Here is a 20067-nt window from a genome sequence, read left to right on the forward strand (position 1 = left end):
ACACTCCACAGCTTCAGGGCAAACATTAGCAATGTGTCTCTGGACAATGTGCCTCACCAGGCTCTTCCCCATTTATTAATGGAGCAGTTATTGGTAAAACTACCAGAAAAATCACTCAGCTCCTAGGCAAAAGAAGGGAGAAGTCCTCTGTAGCCACACACTGTTAATTAAAAATTTTAGCCAAAAGAATTAGGAGGAGGTGGAAATGTCAAGGTAGTTAATCACAGCTCCATTGCTTCAGTTTGTATTCTGCTTTAGGCAATCAATATTCCCTTCTTTCTCAGCTACCTTATCTGAAAAATGTGGTAATATATGACTCACAGGCAAGTTGGGACAGTGAATTAGGCTTTTGTTTACTGCATGGAGTGCCCCAGCATGCTGCAGCAGTATTAGGAATGGTTACTATGTGAAAGAGGAAACTACTTAAAAAATAGTCTCTTTGATCTGAATTCTCTCTTACCATCAAAGAGCTGGGATAACCTTGGGCCCACATTTATCAAGCACTCTGGCACCGTTCTCAATGGAATCAAGTGTGGCACAAAATTCTTCAAACTGTTACCAAGACCTCATGCAGGATCCCTAGGAGGTCAATGGGAACTGTTGGGTTTCTGTGTGAAGGTAAGATGATGTAGCTAAAGGAAGCTAGCTGGAAGAACAAGAAAAACAGCCAATGGAAAATTCACTCACCCATGTACAACTTTGTGTCATTGGCGTAGTAACACAAGTGGAAATTCAGAGATAATCTGAACTGTTATTGCTGTCTGTAGAGTGACAGATAAACAATGATCAATCCAAAACCCCTGTGTGACAGGCAAGTGATCAGCAAACTGGAGACAGGGGTCAGGAGAGCATTTGAGAGATCTGTTTGTTACTGCAACTTTGTGGGGCACAACCAGCTTTACCTCCTTGCCAGAAATACCTATGATGAAAGTACCCTTCACAGGTTTTACAAAAAAACCCAGTTTGTTGGAGTTAAATCTGTGCTTGGAAGTGATTTGGGTAATTTGTTTGCCTTTGCACTGAAATGGACAAAGAGCACTCCAAGTATCTGTTCTGCTGGTTCAGCCATCAGACCAGGAACCATGAGGAATCCAGAGAGGAAACACCACCCTAACCCAGGAGAGCACCTTCCATAGTGACTGCCCAACAGCTGGCTGTGTCACCACCTTCTTATTTCAGTGATGGAACACATGGTAAGGATGCACAGAATAGGAGACAACTACACTTGGGGACCACTTTATGATGGAATAAATCATAACTCTGGCCATCTACTATTTCATGAACACAGCTTAGTTGTAAGGGCTGTTCCAAAGAGCATAGACTGAGATCAGTCTCCAGCCTCACAGTCAAAGTTCAGTCATGCCCTGATCAAAGGGAGAGTGGACCAAGAACATGTGATTAAATGTGTCACTGTTACCCCATGACAAAGCTGTGCCCCTCACCATGGTAGATAAAGGGACATTCTTGGGTAATCTCATTCATTGTTCAGTGGGGCATCTTTAAGCACAAAAAGTTCCCCATAAATATTTGAATATCAAAGTCTAATACTGATTTTCTGGTGTGCTCCTGAAAACAGGTTTTCTCAAAATCCCCTTTCTGACCAAAGTTTACTAAATTAATCTAACTAATCTTGTCTGTTCCACTCCTTTACTAGAGACAATGTCCTATCCTAGCCATCCCACCTACTGGGTAAAGCAAAGCTTAAAGTTCTTCCTCACTTTGATGGTTTGGGATCAGTTTCTTATGACAAATCACAGGTTCTGTGGCCCTGTGTCATCAGAGGCACAGCTCTTAGCTCACCAATAACACTGAAAGTCTTTCTGGCATGTATTTTGCAGCCCTCAGGGTTTTTTAAAAGAGCAAGCTTCATAACTTTTGACATGTTGGGTAAGAGGGGGTGGATGCAAAGGTAAACAGTCACACTGTGGGAATTGCCAAATCAAACCCAGGGATCCTGGCAGGGAGGTGAGGGAGGGAGAAGGACCATGCTGGAGCAACACTCAGAGCAGAGAGAACTCTTACACTGAGGCTTCAGCCTATCCCAAAGTAACTGTTCGTATCCCTATCCTAACACCATTAAGTAGTAAGCCTGCTTTGATACTGAATGCATAAAACATTGATTTTTGCTGTCCACTTTGTAAACATTTTCACAATGTCTGTCTAATTTCCACTGTGTTTCTCTGACAGTTCCTATACATGAATAGGAACTTTAACTTTTTTACTGCATTTCAGGGCTGGATGAGCCTCTGAGCTGGGCAGAAAGGTCTGTTCAACCCTTTCTCATCACATAATCCCTTTTCTGTTTCTTTCCCCGTCCTTTTCCAGCATTTTGATCTCAGGATGAAAATTAAGAATAAATGTTAAAGAACATGTTCTTACTTAGAAACATGATGTGCATAACTTCTGAGGAAAAATCCCAGCTTGACTGCCACATCAGACAAGTTAGAAATACAAATGGACTTCCTGCTCTGACAAAAGAAGGTTAGTCTGATTTTCTGGCATAAGTGTATTTAGAATTCATGAGCCTGTCCCTTCCTGAAAATTAGAATCTGGATCAAAACTAAAGAAGTGATAGGAGAACTTGTTTGGAAGTATTCTTAGTTCCTTTCCTGCAATAAATTTGGGTAATATTCAAAGTTTTATCTGTCATCATGGCATATGTATTATTCAAAAGCTGGGGCATTAAGAAAAGCAAGAAGGGAGGATTATTGCTCACACACATGTAAATCATACAAATTAGCAGTTCTGGGTAGGAATCTCCAGCTCCTGATGGCAACAGTGTCTTCTGCTCACTCTGCAAGTAAGGTCACTTGAATATTTTGAACAAAAAGACTTTCTTTTTTTTTTCTTTCCCTGCCTGATATTTTTACACTGTAATCCTGGGTGTTAGGTCTATTTTTGACCAAAGTTGTTCTTGTGAGTTTATCCAGTCCTTAGCTGAAGGAGTTCATGTTTTGTGGGGTTTTTTTTCCCTTACACTGGGTTATTTTGCCCTCCAAGAGTTCACTAAGGCCTCAGATAAAAGCAACAGAAGAAACAACTAAGGCACAGAATTTTAAGCAGCCTAGAAAAATCACTCCTCTTGACCAATTTTGTAATCTGAGTTTTGACTGTATAATACTGCAAGTGCCTGTTGCTGCATTCCAGGAATACAGGGAATACATTATAAAGGGGGAAAAAAGTTTCTTACAGCTTTTTGTGTTTATTTCTATAGGTTTTATTTTTCAACATATAAAACCTTCAAACTATAATGTTTTCTCTCGTTTCCAAGTCACTCCTAAAGAGAAATTTCTGACCTTTTATCCTACAATTACAACATGCTATTAATTTAATCACCCAAGGTAGCAATCTCTACCCTCAACAGAAAAAAAAAAAGAAGAAAAAAGCAGAAAAGATGTCACTTTTTAGTGTAATAAAGGAAACACAAAGGTAACTTATCCTCAGTTGAATTTTGAGCTATGTATGATTTACATTCCCCTCCTAGAATGCCAAAGAAACAACCTTAAAGCCTCTGACCTGAAACACAAGGGCCTGTATATTTCTATCCTCACAGCTCTGTGCCCTAGGTGGAAGCAAGACCTGCATTTCATTCATCTCAAAATCCTAGAGCTCCCCAAATCCCTTCGTGAGCTGATTACATTACGGAGTAGCAGGATTGAAAGTTTTCTCAGCAAACTCTTTGGAACAGATACTTTGTTTCTCCAAACCTAAGCATTCTAGGTAAAGCAAAAGTCCATGTGAAAGCACTTCACACAGGCCTTTTAAACCTCAAATTCTCAGGAGCACTGCTGTTCTGGCATTCAGTCCTGATTCTCTATAGCTTGATGATTTGCAGTGAGATTATCCCATTTCTTTGCTGTGGCAGATGTTTCTAGGTCCCAAACCAGAAAGAGCACAGATTTACTGGAGGCACAGGAATGTGCTACTACTCCCCAGCAGCAACCTAACACTGTGGGGTCAGCCCAGCATCAATCCCCATCGGCCAGTTCTCTGCCCCAAAACTCTTTATCACCAGTTTCTTGAGTCATGGACCTGTTCTCTAATTGTGTGCTAGACATTAGCAGGGAACACTGAGGAGTTCCTTAACAGTTCTCTGGGTCACAGCATTATCTTGCCTGGGCAAGTCTGTGTCAGTGATACTCAACTGCTTTTCCCATCCCTAGCTCTGGCTGGATGCTAATCACTCATTTGCCAGATGTGTGAGAAAACCACTGACAATTCTCTGAGAAAGGTCCTAAAATGTGTGCACTGGTCTGCAGAGTAAGGAAAAACATTGGTCATGCAAATAACAGTGCATGTGGACAACTGCATGGATCTCATGGGAAAATACCACCTTCACCAGTTCTAATGGGATTATTTAGTGCAAATACATCCCTTAGAAGCCACTGTTAGGAACCTGTTTCTCAGTCTTGAAAACTTTTATGAATTTAGGCCCAACCTAAACCACAGTCCCAACCTCCTTTTCATTGCCCTCCTTCTGGTCAGCCACTGGTTTGGCAACTCTGCGTTGGACAGATGTGTTGAAATCCTGAAAACTAAAATTACTTTTTTTTTTATATACAAATGAGGGATGCTTTACAAGGGCATGTAGCAATAGAACAAGGGGGGATGGCTTCAAACCAAAAAGTGGGAAGATTTCGATATTTGGGAAGAAATCCTTTACTGTGAGGGTGGTGAGGCCGTGGCACAGGTTGCCCAGATGTGGCCGCCTCATCCCTGGCAGTGTTCACGGCCAGGTTGGGCAGATCTGGTGGAAGGTGCCCCTGGCTTTGGAGTGAAACTAGAAGATCTTTTAAGTCCCTTCCAACCCAAACCACTCTGTGATTCTATAATTCTACTCTTAACTTCTCTTGGCATGACCTGTTACAAGAACCACAAGAGTACAAGAATCACAGATTATTCTGACACCGATGTGGGATTTCCGTATTTAATCTCTGCGCACAGCCCAGCTCAGCTGAAACGTTCAGCTCCCTTCGGGGCTGCGCTCTCCCTCCCGCTCTCCGCGGAGCAGGGCCGGGCACGCCCGGGAGCGCTGCCTCAGAGCCGTTCTGGAGGCCGCTTTGGCGGCCATTTCAGCACAGAGCTCGGCCCCGCTCCCCTGTACTGCAGCCGAGCCGCGGGCGGGACATGGAGCTGCCCCGCCGCCCGCACTGAGGGAGCAGTGGAGGGGCGGGACATGGAGCGGCCCCGGTCCCGCCGCCCTCGCTGAGGGAGCCGCGGAGGGCGGGACGGGGGCAGCGCTTGCGCGGCGGGGCCGGGGTCGGGGCCGCGGGAAGTTCGGGCCACGTGGGGCGGGAGTGAGGCGGCGGCGGGGAGAGCGTGTCCCGCAGAGCGCCCCGGAGCCCCGCCGCGCTCACCTCTGCAGGCCCGCTGCTCGCCCGCCCTCCGGCCCTCGCCATGGCCCCCGCCGAGATCCTCAGCGGCAAGATTGTCTCCGGGTACGTAGCGGGGCCGCTCGCCCGCCCTGCCCGCAGCTTGGCCGGCTTCCCTCGCCCGGGAGCCGCGGGGCTCCTGTCCTTCAGTGTGCCCCGGCAGCCCCCGGAGTGCTGGCAGAGGGATGGGACTGTGGGGGCTTTGGCTCTGTGGACGAAGCAGGTTTGGAAGCACCCTACAGCTTTTTCTCTAGCTTGCAGCCAAAGCTCGCTTCTTCCTGGCTGTAAACTGGGAGTTAGTGGACGAAGTACGTGTTAAAGGTTTCAAGGAGAGAACAAAGTGCCCCAGAACGCACCTGGTGCTGCTCAGCAAGGATGAGATGAGAGCCCAGGCAGGTGTGAAGGCACGGGCTGACCTGCGGCTTCTGTGCCTGCAGGCTGGGCTGGTGGGATGCTTTATCAGCAGGAGTGGGGAACATGTGCTTTAGGTTTTCATAATCTACAAGCATTGACTGTTCCTCTTTAAAGGAAAATAAGTTAATTCACATGTTGACCATTCAACACATAGCTGAACGGTCACAGGTGTCCTGTCAAAGCTATATAAAAGGTTTGGGAAACTTTGAAAGAAAAAGTGTTCTTGTACTTTTCAGGATTTACTTAGCTGGTAAGCCCTGGGTATAAGTGAGCCTGCATTGTGTCTTTTAAAAAAAATAACCTCTGCTTGTTTTTCCTGCTGCCTCTCAACATACACATCTAGTAAGAAAGACAAATAAATTTCCCTAATCCCGGGGGAAATGCATTATAGTGGTTCTGTTATATCCTGTGGAAACAGAGTTTGGTTAGGCAGGTTCATTGGGTATCTCCTGTGGATATAATCAGGGAATTCGAGTAGAAAGGTTACATTTGAAAAGGTATAAAGTAATCTCAGCAAAGCAGTTAGTCCTCCTTTTAGGTATTGCTGTGTCTGACACAGCTACATCTAACCAACAGTGGAGCAGTACTGAAAAGTAGGCCTAATGTGCCTTGAATTTGAATGGTTGAATGAGGAAAGGCTGCTTGCATGTTTTTTACCTGGTATTTTTGGAGCCAGTATCACCTGTGTTTTGCAGTCTCTCAGTCTTATAAGCTTCGTTCCACCTGATGCTTTTGGCAGTGTTGGGGCCAGCACACTCTGTAACGCCTGTGCTTGCTGCTGGTGGGTAGCTGATGATTTGTAGGTTTCTTTCCTGTCATAAAAAGTCACTCTGAAGTGCAGTTGGTCCTGGAAAGATGCTATTTGGGGTACAATGATAATTCACATTAAAACTTCTAGATTCCTTGGCATGGCATGTTGCATTACTTAATTTTAAAGATATAGGGGTGAAATCTTTTATTTCTGTTTGTTTTCTGTACTATAGTAGCAGCTATAAACTGTTCTCAGAAGACATTCATGATGTGCAAATAAATACCCAGGAAGAGGCATGAGCTTTTAATAGGCACATGCAGGAGGAAGGTTTGATTAACTTCCAGCACATCTCTTAAGGTGTTTGGCTGAAGTTTTCTTCCAGAGTCATCAAATCTTGACCTGAAGACACCACAAAATAAAAAAATAATTGCAGTTGCTCAGCTGTCCTTCAGTTCCTTTATTTGTGCTGTGTTTGTGTTCAATATAGCAAAAGCATCACCTGCTCCCTGTGGGCCTTGGGTGGTTCTGCCTTTTTCTGGTGGAGTTCTTGAAGGAGTCATGAGGGATTGGGCTGTCCAGCCTGGAGACAGCTGTGCCTTTCCTCCAGACCCCTGGAGAAGTGCTGGTCCAAGGGATTCTCCCTGTTCAGAGTTCACCTCCAGGCCAACAGTCTGGCAGCAGCAGAAGTGATAGGCATGTGGTTTTTCTAGGAATTTTCAGCTGAACTGTGTGTTGTAGAAAGGGAATGCCCTGACTTTGCATCAGCTGCAGAACGTTTTCAGTTACTGTCTTGTAGGGGGTGGGTTTTGTTACTTTACCCTTTAATCAAGAAAAATGTTTATTTGTAAGTCAGTCAAATATTGACATATGAGTTGAATCAAACAAGTAACGTTCAGCTATGTAAAGCTGGGCTACTGTGTGTGTTTTAAATCAAAGCTCATAAGTATTGTGAACTTTCTCCTCCAGCCACCAAGCACCCCTTCCTCAAAATAGATGTAAAAATGCCTAATTCACAATCATACCAGCTATTTAAATGAAAATCAGGTGGATACTGGCATTCTTATTCTTGTGAAACATGGAAAGAGAATAAGGACTTTGAGAGAGTTTCCTTGCCTCTATAAATAAGGAAAACTTAATGAAGTGATAAAGCTAGTTCACCTTTGGAAGGCTCAGAAGAGGTACAAAGGAAAATTGACAATTTCAATGGCTTTGAGTATATCCTGTGAGGATGAAAAATGTGTTTAGGCTGGGCATGGGAAGGGGAACGCAGCAGGCATTGTTTTCTCTGTAGGATTTTGGTGTTGATATTAATGCATCAACATCAAAATGCATCTAGTCTGCTTCTGTCAGTACAAACAAGAAGCTTGCACAGTCTGTGAAATATATTAAATATTGGGTGGGTTCTGCATCAATCTGAGTTGGCTGGTTACCTCAGGATGGATTTCCTCTACTTCTCTGAGTGGCTGTTTAGTAATTCTGCCTCAGATCTTGCTACAAGTTAAATTTGCTTCATTGGCAAATGAATTACAAAAGATGAGTTATTGTATAACAGCACAGTAAACAAATGACTGATGGGAGGAGGAAAAGCAGTGCTTTAAGTGTGCCGGATATGGTGGGTTGAAGGTAATAAAAATACAGTATTCTACACCTTTTATTGCTGGTATTCCCAGAAGAAAAAACAATCTCTGTTTCTTTGTTTAAAGAGATAATCAGAGCAAAACATGGTAGTTGCTGTTCTTTACAGTTTGTGCCCTGCAGTGAGTTCAGGCTTTACCATCTGAAAGAACCCAGGTTTGGAAAACTCTGGCTTGGCCCAAATTGGTTGGTAGGAGCAGGAGTGGAGCAAGATTTCTGCTCTGGAAGAATGGCTGATGAGTTGTGATGGCAGAGAAGATTTGGCCCCTCTCACAGCTCCTAGGGGTGGGCCAGGTAGTGCTTTGGCTTTAGAGTGCTCTATAAAGTGGTGATCAGGCTGAACTTACAGCTGGGGGCAACAACTCCTCAGCCTTTTCAGTCTGGGCCTTTTTTTTTCTCCCCCCAGAGTTCCTATTGTAACTCCAAGTAAATCTAGTCTGAAATGGAAAAAATTCCCTGATTTCTGAGCTTTTTTTTACCAGATCCTGCCCACAATGTTTCAGGCTTGCACTGAAGGGTCCCACACTGTGGATGGGCTGAGTTAAAGTGAGCTGCCAGTGCTATTGGTGGCCCCAAATACAAGCAACTACCCCTTGTGTTCAGTGCTGTGCAGACTCAGTTTAAAAAAATTGAACCCTGCTCTAAAGAGTTGATAAGAGAGTAGAAAACATTGTCTGGTGAGCAGCAGGGCCACAGATCTGTGATCTGTGCACATCAGCACCAGCTTACAGGGAAGGCAAAGAACATCTGGGGACTGCTGTGCCCCCTTTGTGGAATGAGTAAATTCTCAATATCATTTCATCACAACGCAAACCTTTGTAGATAGGGCCTAGAATATTGTCTGGAGTGCTGGCAGCCACTCAGTCCAAAGGTGGATTGAGTCCTTACCTGTTGCTATTGTGTTTTCCTCTGATTAAATCACCTGATAGCAGGGTATTATATGCAGTACCCATTTTGGGAAGCAGGCCTGCAAGCATGTTGCAGCGTGGGAATGTGGTACCATAACTCATGTTTGGGGCAAACTTTTCCAAGTTCTAAGGACTCAGCTTTGTGTTAAACTCTGTTGTGCTGTTGTCAGTCATCCACATTTGCAAAGTGCCTCAATTGCTGTGTCTCAGACCCAGCTTGGACATGATGAAAGAGCATCTAAAAAGCAGAAATGTCTTTGTGTGTTTATCTGGTCTGAAGAGAGCTCATGCATGTATTTGTGCTGGCACAACCAAAACCTTGTGAGTATGGAAGTGGTAGAAAGTAGCAGGCTTTTTTTCCTAGGAGGTAATGACAGTGTGCCAGGAGCATGAGACAAGAGGGTGGGAGATGTGAACTCATTCCAGCTCTAAATGATGTCTTCCTGCAGCTGGAGCCAGCTGTTGAATTGCCAGCAGTGTTCAGATGGTCTTTCCCAAGGTATTTCCTATCCCAGTGCCACCCATTGAGCCAACCTGTGACTTCCCTGAGGAGAGACTCCTCTGTGCCTCCTTTGGGTGCAGTGGAATGTTCTGTGACATTCTTCTCTGCAGTTCCCTCACAGCATTTTAAGACAATGCAGTTGTCCTGACCTTGGACGTGGTGCCATGGTGGTTTGGAGATTGGAAAGTTTGTTTTTCCACATTATGGTGTTGGTCATGGGAGCAGCAGGAGGTGAGCAGTGGCAGTGCTGGTGGCTGTAGGGAGGAATGGCTGCAGGGACAACAGCTCTGGCCAGGATGGAGCAGGACCTGGGGAGGACCATCAGCCTCCTGCAGCTGTCTCTGCAGGGCTGCAGCAGGAGCATTTCTGCTGCATGGTTACAAAACCCTTGGGAAATCTGTGATCCAGGCAGTAGAGCCAGACCCTCCCCTTTGGGGACAGGCTTCTTCTGGAGCATCAGTGTCTCTGAGGAGGTGTTTGCCAGGTCCTGTGTTTGGCACTCTTTACACAGACTCTGGACCCTGATACTCACAGAAGTGTCAGAAACACACCTGGTGTCATCTTCAGTGTGGTGCTGTGTCCTCACCAGCTGAGCACTGAGTCCATAATCCCACAGGAGGGTGTGAGGTTCTGCTAACATGGGAACCATGTTCTCTCCATTTCCAGCAGAGCTAAAGGAGTGTAGTTTGTCCTTTGTCTGAATTTCTGGGAAATTCACTTAATAAATTTAAATTCAGCTCACTGTTGCAGCCCACAGACAGAAATGCTAACAAGTTCTTTAATCTTTGGAGCTGGCTGTTGCATTGTATGCTTAGAACCATGTGCTGTCCTTAACCTGTGTGGACCCTGGACTTTTGTTTGCTGCATGCATTTGTTTGTGGAAGGGCACGCTGGGCTTAGGGTCAGAGAGAAGGCTTTTGGGGAAGCAGACACACAGAATTGCAAATTTTCTGTTTGAAGACTTAAAAGCACCTTCATACAGCTAGTTGATTTATCAATATGAACTTTTATCTTTGGGAAGGCCTGAGGTCCACAACAGAATTTTGTAGACTGTATAACTAAATAGCTGCTGATTTGCAAAGATTATTTTTATGGCTTTGGGGAAAAACAATGATTTCTTCTTTTTTTCTTGAATTTTCTCTTAAACCTTTGCCCATGTGGTGTTTGTGAGCACTGGAGAGCATGGTACCCAACGCTAGGTGGCTGTCTGACAAGCGATTTCTTCATTCAAGGCTCCTAAAGAAAATCCCACTGACAGCAGCACGTTTGTGTGTTTGTGTGTGCTGCCTTTCTTCGGGAGCTGAAGGGGAGGTGACCTGGCACCTAATTACAGAGGGTGACAGCAATGCCCTGTGTGAGCAGTTGTGGCTGCTGGGGGTGAAGGCACACCACAGCCCTGCTGCACAGAGGAAGCTGGGTGGGCTCGTTTCTCTTCAGCTGAGAGGACTGCAATAAAAGTAATACCTAAACCTGGGGCCCTTTCTGATATTTCATGTTTGTTTGCATTTCTTATTGTTTGCTGGCCACAGACCAGTGCTGGAACTTACTGGAACAGCAGAGATCTTAGATGTAGTTCCCTCACTCACTGGCCATGTGCAGGGAGTTTCTGATGCTCCTTGAGATTGTTGTGTTGTTAGAGGCTGCTCATGAGCCAGCTCAGGTGCCTCCCTAGGGGCTTACAGCTGCAGTGTAAGGAGAGGCACTTGGGGATTTTGCTGCCCAGCAGATGAATTTTTGTCACTTAAGCAGAAAGAATTGCTGGGCTGTGACTGGTCACAAGGGTTTTCAGGTGAAGACAGATGAGAATGTTGATTCTATGATCAGAAAGCATGATTTATTATTTTATTATATATATATTACATTATAACTATACTAAAAAGAATAGAAAGAAAGGTTCTCAGAAGGTTAGCTAAGCTAAGAATAGAAAAGAATGAATAACAAAGGCAGCTGGCTCAGACTGAGAGCAAGAGCCCCCTCTGCCATGACTAGTCAGTAAATTTAAACATCTACAGGAGACTAATCACAGATCTGCTTGTTGCATTCTACAGCAGCAGATAACCATTGTTTACATTTGTTGCTGAAACTGCAGCTTCTCACAAGGAAAAATCTTAAGAAAAGATTTTTCACAAAAAATATCTGTGACACTGGGCTAAGGTTTGCTATGAGACTTTCTGAACTCATCAGCTGGTCCTGATGTCAAGTGTTCTACTGAGGTGACAGCCAAAGAAAGGCTCAGATCTGGTTTCTTAAATAAGGCTGAGAACAGTCACTTCCACTGAGACTTTGAACCACTTGGCCAGATGCAGGTACCTCTAAATACTCTGAACCCACTCCTCAGGTGCAGCAGAGCTCTGAGCATGTGATTCAGGATGCAGCAGGAGAGAGGCATGATTTGGGATGTAGCTGGAGGCTGTGACTCCCTCTGAGATGAGGCTTCAAACAGCCTTAGGGCTGCTTCTAGCTGGGCCAGCTGTGCTGTCCCCTGGGATCAGGCTGCTGGGCTGAGGAGCTGTGTGCTGCTGCCATTTCCCTGTCTCCTGCCTCTGGCAGCTCTAATTTGGAGCTCACAGTTGCAGGGTAGAGTTGCCTCACTGGCTGTTTGTTTTCCTCTATGCAGGAATCACAGGCTCCCAGCTGGCATCAGCTGTGTCCCCTGTCCCTGTACCCTTGCCATTCACATTTTTCATGAACTGCCACCAACAGCACCTGCTCCAGTCTGGGAAGTCTGGTCCCACTTGGGCAGTAGCAGATTTGATGATACTGATGTGAGGCTAAATGAGCACAAGGAGACCTGAGTTTTACACAAAAGGCTGTTTGGTGCAGGGTGGATTTGCTCAGTGTGGTGGTGGCACCTTCTCATCTCTGAGAATGGGGATGGGACGCAGGATGGAGTTCACATGGACAGACCTGTCATGTCCTGTGAGGTTTTGCTTACCTGGCTTTTGCTTCTGAGTGTCTCTCACATTTGCAGTGCAGTGCCTCAGGCTCCTTCCAGTGCCCGTGAGAGGGACAGAACTGGTTAGTTCTTTCAGAATCCTGACTGCCTCTGGTGAGGAGATGGAGCAGTTGGGCCTCCCCTTCCCTGGTGAAAGATTGTGCCTGTGGGGCCAGAGGGTGGTTGAGAAATTGGAAGGGAGTGCAAGGCTGGGGAGAGGTGATAACAGTGACTTTTGAGCTGTCTGTGGCTAATTCAGTGCCGGGTACTTGTTATTAAAATGTTCCATGGTAAACTGGGTGTGAGTTCACATCTGAGCTAGAACAACCAATCAGTGCTCAGTTTCAAAGTTGTGGTTTTTTACAGCTGAATCCTTAAACCTGCCTTTACTGAAGAGTTGGCCTGAGCTGTGAACCAGGGTTTGATGGCTTTTCCTCACTCCTGTCCACCTCCCATTCTCCTCCCTGCTATATCTTTGGATACCTTCCTGCTTGTTTAGTTATTCCCCAGAATTTTACCATTGTACATTCATAATCCCTTAACAGGACAGTTTGTGTGACAGTGACAACTGGTGCCTCTGGGATTCAGGTAATTTTAGTACAGCATAGGGTGAAAAGAGGATTTCCTTTTGAGAAAGGAGTTTGAAATCCCAAGAGTTTCCATGCCAAATTTTGAACCTTTTTTTTACCCTTGTATCCTCTGACAGCGTGAAGAAGCCCAATGTAGACTTCAAAGAAATAAAGTTATTTAAATAAATCTGAATGAACCTGGTTCCAGAGTGTCTCAGTGATTTTTTTTTGACATCAGTTTTATTTGGAGATTGCTGGGAGCTGTGTACTCAAGGCATAAGTGCATGTTTGCCAGTCTGCCCATCTGTCACTTTTACAACTCCTGACTGTATCAGAACAACTCCATCACTGTATCAGAATTCACCCCTGTGATTAACTTCTACCTTGTATTTCTGTTCATTTCTTCCCCTTTTCAGACAAGTGAGAGAGAGACTAAAGCAGCAAGTGATGGAGATGACTCAGAAATTTCCAGGCTTCAGACCCGGACTTGCCATTTTACAGGTATTGTTTTCTTTCATGCCAACTACAGAAAATATGAGTTTCTTTGCAGTGGTGAGGGCTGATGAGCTTCATCAAGGCTGCCTTGAAGTTGGTAGCATTTTATTAGGAACAGTGTTCTCTGTGAGATGGTGCCACAGTCCTGCTATGTCTTTTTGCTAAGTATCAGAGCCCAGCAACATTTTTGGGTTTTTAAGTTGTTTTATTTCTTTCTTCAGACCCTGTTCTCTGTTGGAGTGTTGTGTTTGTGTAAAGGTGAAAATCAAGCTGTTTGCCTGTTAAGAGCAAGCGGTGCTTGTAAACTCCATTTGAAATCTCTGCACTTGAGTGAGCCCTGAGGTTTGGCAGCTTTCAGAGATGTGTTTGCACCAGAAATCCTCCAAATGGGATGTTTATTAAGTCATCTGGTCTGCTGTTATGTCAAAACATGGAGAGAAAAGAGGGGTAGAGAGGGGAGGGAACTCAAAACTAAAACTACTTTGGCCAGGATGACTTTGAGTACAAGGGATGGAACAACATTCTTTTGCTGAACTGAATGTCCCTCAGAAGTGAGCAAGTGTTAGAGTCTACCAGAAAGGCTTGCAGAGGTAAAAGCACATAACAGGTACAGGGGTTTGACCTGTGTTTGGCATCATTTTCTTCCTTTGCAGCTATAAAAAAATGGAAACTGTGCTTAGGTCAGAAGGTGACCAGCAGTAGCAAGTGTCATGCTACAGGAAGGATCTGTGTGTCCACAAAAGCTAGAGGGAATGGAAGTGGCTGCTTAGAGCAGTGACTTTTGTCCTTTTTCAGTATTTTGAGCCCCTGCAGGGCCTTTGGTGCCTGTCTGTAGATTCCAGTGCTAATACCACCATAGCACACGAAGGCCATGCTCCTCTTTGATGCCAGGAACAAATTTGTGCTTGTGTTTTGTTTTGGGTTTTTTTTCTGGTTTTCCTTTCCATTAGCTTTAAGCAGATTGTCTCTACAGAAGCTTTGTCTGCAGATGCTTAGAAGGAAGGAAGGAGGGTCTAAAAATTTCGTAGTGCTTTGATGAAAGCTGCTGAACTGTTGGCCTCATAAAATGTGTTGAATAATTGCTGTCTTGTGGCCCTACTGGGTTGTTTTCCTGGTGGGCCTTGTATTCAGTCCTGGATTGTCTCAGAGTCCTTTACAACCTTTTGCTCTTTGGCTATCTGACACTTTTGTAAGCTGTCAAATAATCTGGGCTTGGAGTTCATCTCCTACTATTGATATTTGCAGCTCTCTGTTTTTCAGTGAAGTGAGGACAATGAGCTGTTTCTTATTTGTAGCACACCATACATTATGTGCTCTGTTCTTGGGAGGCATCTGGTGTCCTCTGAGCTCAAAGAATAAGTCAGTTAATCTTTATTTTTTTTTGTCCTATAGTCAGTAATTCCTTATTCACAAAACATATATTTGCTGACATCTCCTGCTTCTCTTCCCTGTATGAAGCAAACCTTTTCCTAAATCCTGCAGACTTTACAGGGAGACAGCCCCTTTATCTGTACCTAGGAGGAAGAACCAATGTGTTCTGGGTGATCAGGTCACTCCTGCAGCTTGTAGTCTATGTGAGACCCAGGGATGGCTCCTGAGTACCAGGGAACAGAATTTCAAGAGCTTGCTTATCAGCTTTTCCTTATTTGACCCCTATTTTCTTAAGGTTAGAAGGAATATTACCTTTAACAAAACACACTGGATGATGCAAGTGGTCTCCTGAAATGCAGTTGTACTGTGAGCACTCAGTACTGCCAAAAACTGCAGGCATTTGTTCCACTTGCTGCTTTTTCTTTGTGCACCACTTTGTCCTTGTTTTGGTTTTTGTTTGGCAGGAAAATTCCCAAGGTTCAAAACTGCAGGGGAAGAAATGTCTCCATCAAAGCACACACGTACATAAAATTAAGATTCCCAAATATCAAAGAGGCCCAACGTTTTTGAAAGCCTTAATCAGATAATTGAATGTTATCAGCACCTGCTGATGATGTTAATTAGCTAAGGATTTAACTTTCTCAGATCAGATGGCAGGCAGTATTTTCTGCTTTGGGGATCACTGTGTTTTTAAGGTTTTTCAACAGGTGCAAATAGTTTGTGCAGGAGATCAGACAACTTCTCTTTAACTGCCTTGTTCTTGAAAGAACTTTCCTGTTAGCTCCAGCTGTTCATATCCTCTATCAGTGTGTTTTACAGTAATTCAGGAATGCCTCTGTCTCCTTGATGTGGATCCAAGGGAGCTGAGGGTTAAGCCCATCCCTGTGTCTGGGTCTCTATTCTGTGCTGTAATTCAACTGTCTTTTCATCCTTAGGTTGGAAATCGGGATGATTCAAACCTCTACATTCAGATGAAGCTGAAGGCTGCTGCTGAGGTAATCCTGGACTTTTAGGACTACTTTTTACCCTCCTACAGTAGGTCAGATCTGAATATGAAAAACCAGATGCAAGGCAATAGTTTAGTCTAAGTTTTTCGAGTATTGGGGAAAACAGTGTTGGCCTGAATTCTCAGTTACAAGAATTGTGTAGGTGTGTAACCTGAGAGCCAAGGGGGGTGCTCTGGTCACAGCAGTGTGCCTTGGTGCCACTTTTTGTGTGATCATCACAGATTACATTTGTCTCAAGTGCTGTGTCTTTCCTGACCCTTGGCCTTGTTCTTATCTTCCCTGCCTGTGGGAAGATAAGAACAAGGTACCTGCAGTTGCTTTGTGCTTGTCACAGGTAGAACATTACATGCTACAACAGGGCAGGGACACAGATCAGTGCATTTTTCCCTGGCATTTCTGCTGGTATTTTAAGGCAGTGTGCTGTCAAAGCTGATGTTGTTCATGTCAAAAGGTGAATAGGACAGTTAAAGGACAGAGTCAGTAGGCAAAGCACTAAGCTTTCTTTGATGGTATTTCTAAATCATAGGACTTGGAGCCTTGTGAACAGGAGATAGACTTGGGAAATATGACAGAATGCAGCTGTGATTTAGCTGGATAGAGAGATTAGCCAGATCAATTGGATGCCAATTCAGAAATCAGATAATTTGTTGTTATTCTCATTTGCAGATTGGGATCAGTGCCAATCACATAAAATTGCCAAACACAGCAACAGAAGCTGATGTAAGTAATACAGCCAGTGATGAAAAAATACATAACTTCAGTTTTGTGCTGAAGATATCTTTGCCCTGTCATTGTGTAAAAAAGAACTACTTGCCTTGGTACTAACTAATGAAAAAAGATTTGGAACCTGGTGAGGTGTTTTTGTTTTTTTTTTTAAAGAAAACTAAAACATTACAATGTAAAATTTAGAGATTTTAGGAGCTTTTTTTTTTTTATAAAGAATGTAATTGGTTTATACTTTTGGGTGGAAAAGCTAAACATAAAGTTTGTATATTTTAATCCAGATAAGATTGTTTTTTCCTTTGCATCAGTCCTATTTCAGTTCATGAGCCATTAGTTTTTTGGTGTTTGCTGTTGTAGGTGCTCAAGTGCATTGCCTCTTTGAATGCAGACCCAGCTGTTCATGGCTTTATAGTGCAGCTGCCACTTGACTCAGATAATCCCATCAACACAGAAAAAATAACCAACGCTGTTGCACCTGAGAAGGATGTGGATGGGTAAGCTGGCTTCACCCCTAGAGAATGACAGCTACTCCAGAAAGAAACCTCTTTTCTTTATTTTCTCTTCAACAGTGAGGCTGGATATCTTACTTGGCCTTTATTCTTTCAAAATACAGCTTAAGTAGCATCAATGCTGGGAAACTCTCTAGAGGGGACCTTGGAGACTGCTTTATTCCGTGTACGCCAAAGGGATGCATGGAACTCATCAGGCAGACAGGTAAGGAGGCTTCCATACATTATCCATGAGTGCAGGAGTCTTCAGTAAGTGTAGAAATCACACACATTGTGAGGCTCTGCTTCACAGCTTTTGCTGAGATACCACATTTCATCTCTGCTGCCCTAGATAGTGGAAGAACTAGGTTAAAATGGTCTTTCCTTCCTCCCTCCCAGCTGCAATTCCCTACCACACACAACAAAGAAAAGCAGAATTCTGAAGTACCAGAGCCAGAGTTAAACTGAGCAAGACTCCAGTTTAGCTTGAGTTAGTGTGTCCCAGGCTGCACAGTGACCTCTCTTTGCTCTCTGTGGCTGTGTGGGGCAGGTGTCCAGGTGGCAGGGAAGAGAGCCGTGGTGATCGGCCGCAGTAAGATCGTGGGGGCTCCCATGCACGACCTGCTGCTCTGGAACAACGCTACAGTCACCACCTGCCATTCCAAGACCTCCACCCTGGCTGAGGAGGTAAGGGCAGCCTGCAGTGTCCCAGGCCACTCTGCTCTATGTACCGTGCTGTTGCTGTGAGTCCTTAGGTCTGGGGTGTCTTTTCTTCTGAATAGGTTTCCCAGTTCTGCTCATTGCGTGGTTGTGTAAATACTTCCGCTGGAATTAGGATCTTGATTATTTTTGGCACTTAATTAGAGGGGTTTAATTATAACAATAAAATTATTATTTTTGTTGTATTTGAGCAAGTGCTGAGAATTTAATCATCCCTTCCTAATCTCCATGTAGGGGTTGGCAAAACAGCATATGTTTTTGTTGTTTTGATTATTTTTTTAACCAAAAAGACCAGGTGGTCTTCTGCTCTAGTGGCTGAGAAACGTTAGGCCAAATGATTTCTCAGTGGGTTTATTTTTTTCAGTCGATTTTCTATGACAGGGAGTTGGTACCATTTTCCTCTTCAGCAGTGAGAGTGACAGAAATAGTGTTTTGCTGTGCTGCCACCTACTTGGATTTCGTAGAGCCATCAGCACTGCCAGGCTCTGTAGGCAAGTATTAAAGCTGAAAAAGGGAGTAGGAGTGTTTGAATATAACTCACAAAGTAGATCAGAAACACTGCAATGCTTCACGCCATTACGTTGCTGTTCAGTAAGACCATCATTAGCTTGATTAAAAATTGAAGTGCTCATATTTAATGATATCTTAAAAATAGTTTATCTCCCTTGAAGATTAAAGGAAAAAAAAATCCAAGGGATAGCAGCTTCCTAAGCAAATGTGAATAAAGCAGTGCAGGAACTGACAACAAGCTTTAGCTGGGGTCTTTAACACCAGCTTCATGACTGGATCTGTCAAATTTACTGAATAGTCCCTGAATGAATATTAGTGCTGAAATGCAGTCAGAGTTGTGTGTTATGCAGTCCTGGACATGAAAAGCACAAGACAGTGCTGTCAGCAGTGAAGTGCTGCTTAGTTCTGTGCAGGGGTTGTTCTTGGCTGAGCAAGATGAGTTCTTGCTGTCTGATGAGTGCTGGGTATATTTCTAGCACTGAATGTGCAGGGATATTTGAAGGAAGAGAAGAATATTCAGAAGGCTTTAATTTTATCTAAATGTAGCCTGTGTGATCCACTTGGGAATCATGGAGGAGTTCAGAGGAGGTTGTGAAGTGTTGACTAGCAATAGTTCAGGGTAGGAGTGTGAAAATAGGCCATTATTTCTAGCTGCAGGAATCTGTCCTTGCCAAGGAACTGGCAGCTACCTTTGAATGCTGAGAGTGCCCTTCCATGCCTCCAATGGCAATGGGTGAGCACAATTTCACTGCAGCTCAAGCTGATTTAACTTGCTGCAGAAGCAGCTCTGCATTTTTCCCCTGCCAGTGTGATACACAGTTGTTTGTTGTTGTTAAATTTCTTTTGTAGGTTGGCAAAGCTGACATCCTGGTGGTTGCAGCTGGAAGAGCTGAAATGGTAAAAGGTGAATGGATCAAGCCTGGTGCCATCGTGATAGACTGTGGAATTAACCATGTGCCAGGTGCGTGGGCAATGTGTAACACGTGGGGATGTGTTTGTTTGTGTACAAATGCAGTTGCTAAGCTCGTGAATTCTGTTTCCTTGGTGTCTCTGGTCCACATGGACTTCTTTCTCCTGTAAGTCTCTCTTAAGCAGTGATGACAACCTCTGGCAATGCCAAAGTAAAGAAAACACTGGTCTGAGGCACTCTAAAGCAGATCAGAGGCAGTTTTGATTCAGCCTTCAACGAGGCTGATGATTAATAGAGGAAAGAGGAGGCCTACGAAATATTGCAACAAAATATCCATTTAATTTGCTCCAGCTACATGGTGAAGTCTTGTCACTGTTGTCACTCTGGAGCTCAGGGCCTTGCTGTCATTACTTCATGCTTGGATCTGTTGAAGCAGTTCCCTTTGAAGTACAGAAATGACAAGCAGTCTCTTAAAGTAGCTGTGGATTTGTTGAATCACAGCATTAACTTCTTAGGCTTGAATGGTTGTTGTCTTGAAACAAAGCAGATTGTGCAAGAGTATTGGTGACAATGGCTCAGGCACAGAATAAAGTGCTTTAACATAATGGATTTTAGGGTAGGGTTTCACTTAGCTGCACCTTCCTCATAAAGATGCTACAGACAGTCTGGCAATTTCTGTTTTCATCTCATTTTAAATCCAAATTACAGATATTGAATGATATGGAAAATTAGTCACTCTTACTGTGCTACACCCACA

At 44.1% G+C, this 20067-nt stretch overlaps 1 protein-coding gene across 1 annotated transcript in view; it reads left to right on the plus strand.

Moving 5' to 3' along the window:
* The first annotated feature begins 5268 nt into the window (after nucleotides 1-5268).
* The window catches only part of MTHFD1 (methylenetetrahydrofolate dehydrogenase, cyclohydrolase and formyltetrahydrofolate synthetase 1), a 40413-nt gene continuing 25614 nt past the window's right edge, over nucleotides 5269-20067 (plus strand). The window contains exons 1-8 of the mRNA XM_064714417.1: nucleotides 5269-5438; nucleotides 13503-13587; nucleotides 15888-15947; nucleotides 16626-16679; nucleotides 17040-17176; nucleotides 17296-17396; nucleotides 17721-17857; nucleotides 19250-19361. Coding sequence (XP_064570487.1) covers nucleotides 5398-5438; nucleotides 13503-13587; nucleotides 15888-15947; nucleotides 16626-16679; nucleotides 17040-17176; nucleotides 17296-17396; nucleotides 17721-17857; nucleotides 19250-19361 — 727 coding nt within the window. The 5' untranslated portion in view covers nucleotides 5269-5397. The remainder of the gene's footprint in view (nucleotides 5439-13502; nucleotides 13588-15887; nucleotides 15948-16625; nucleotides 16680-17039; nucleotides 17177-17295; nucleotides 17397-17720; nucleotides 17858-19249; nucleotides 19362-20067) is intronic.

Source organism: Zonotrichia leucophrys, chromosome 5 (genome assembly GCF_028769735.1).
Source record: "Zonotrichia leucophrys gambelii isolate GWCS_2022_RI chromosome 5, RI_Zleu_2.0, whole genome shotgun sequence".
Taxonomy (NCBI): Eukaryota; Metazoa; Chordata; class Aves; order Passeriformes; family Passerellidae; genus Zonotrichia; species Zonotrichia leucophrys.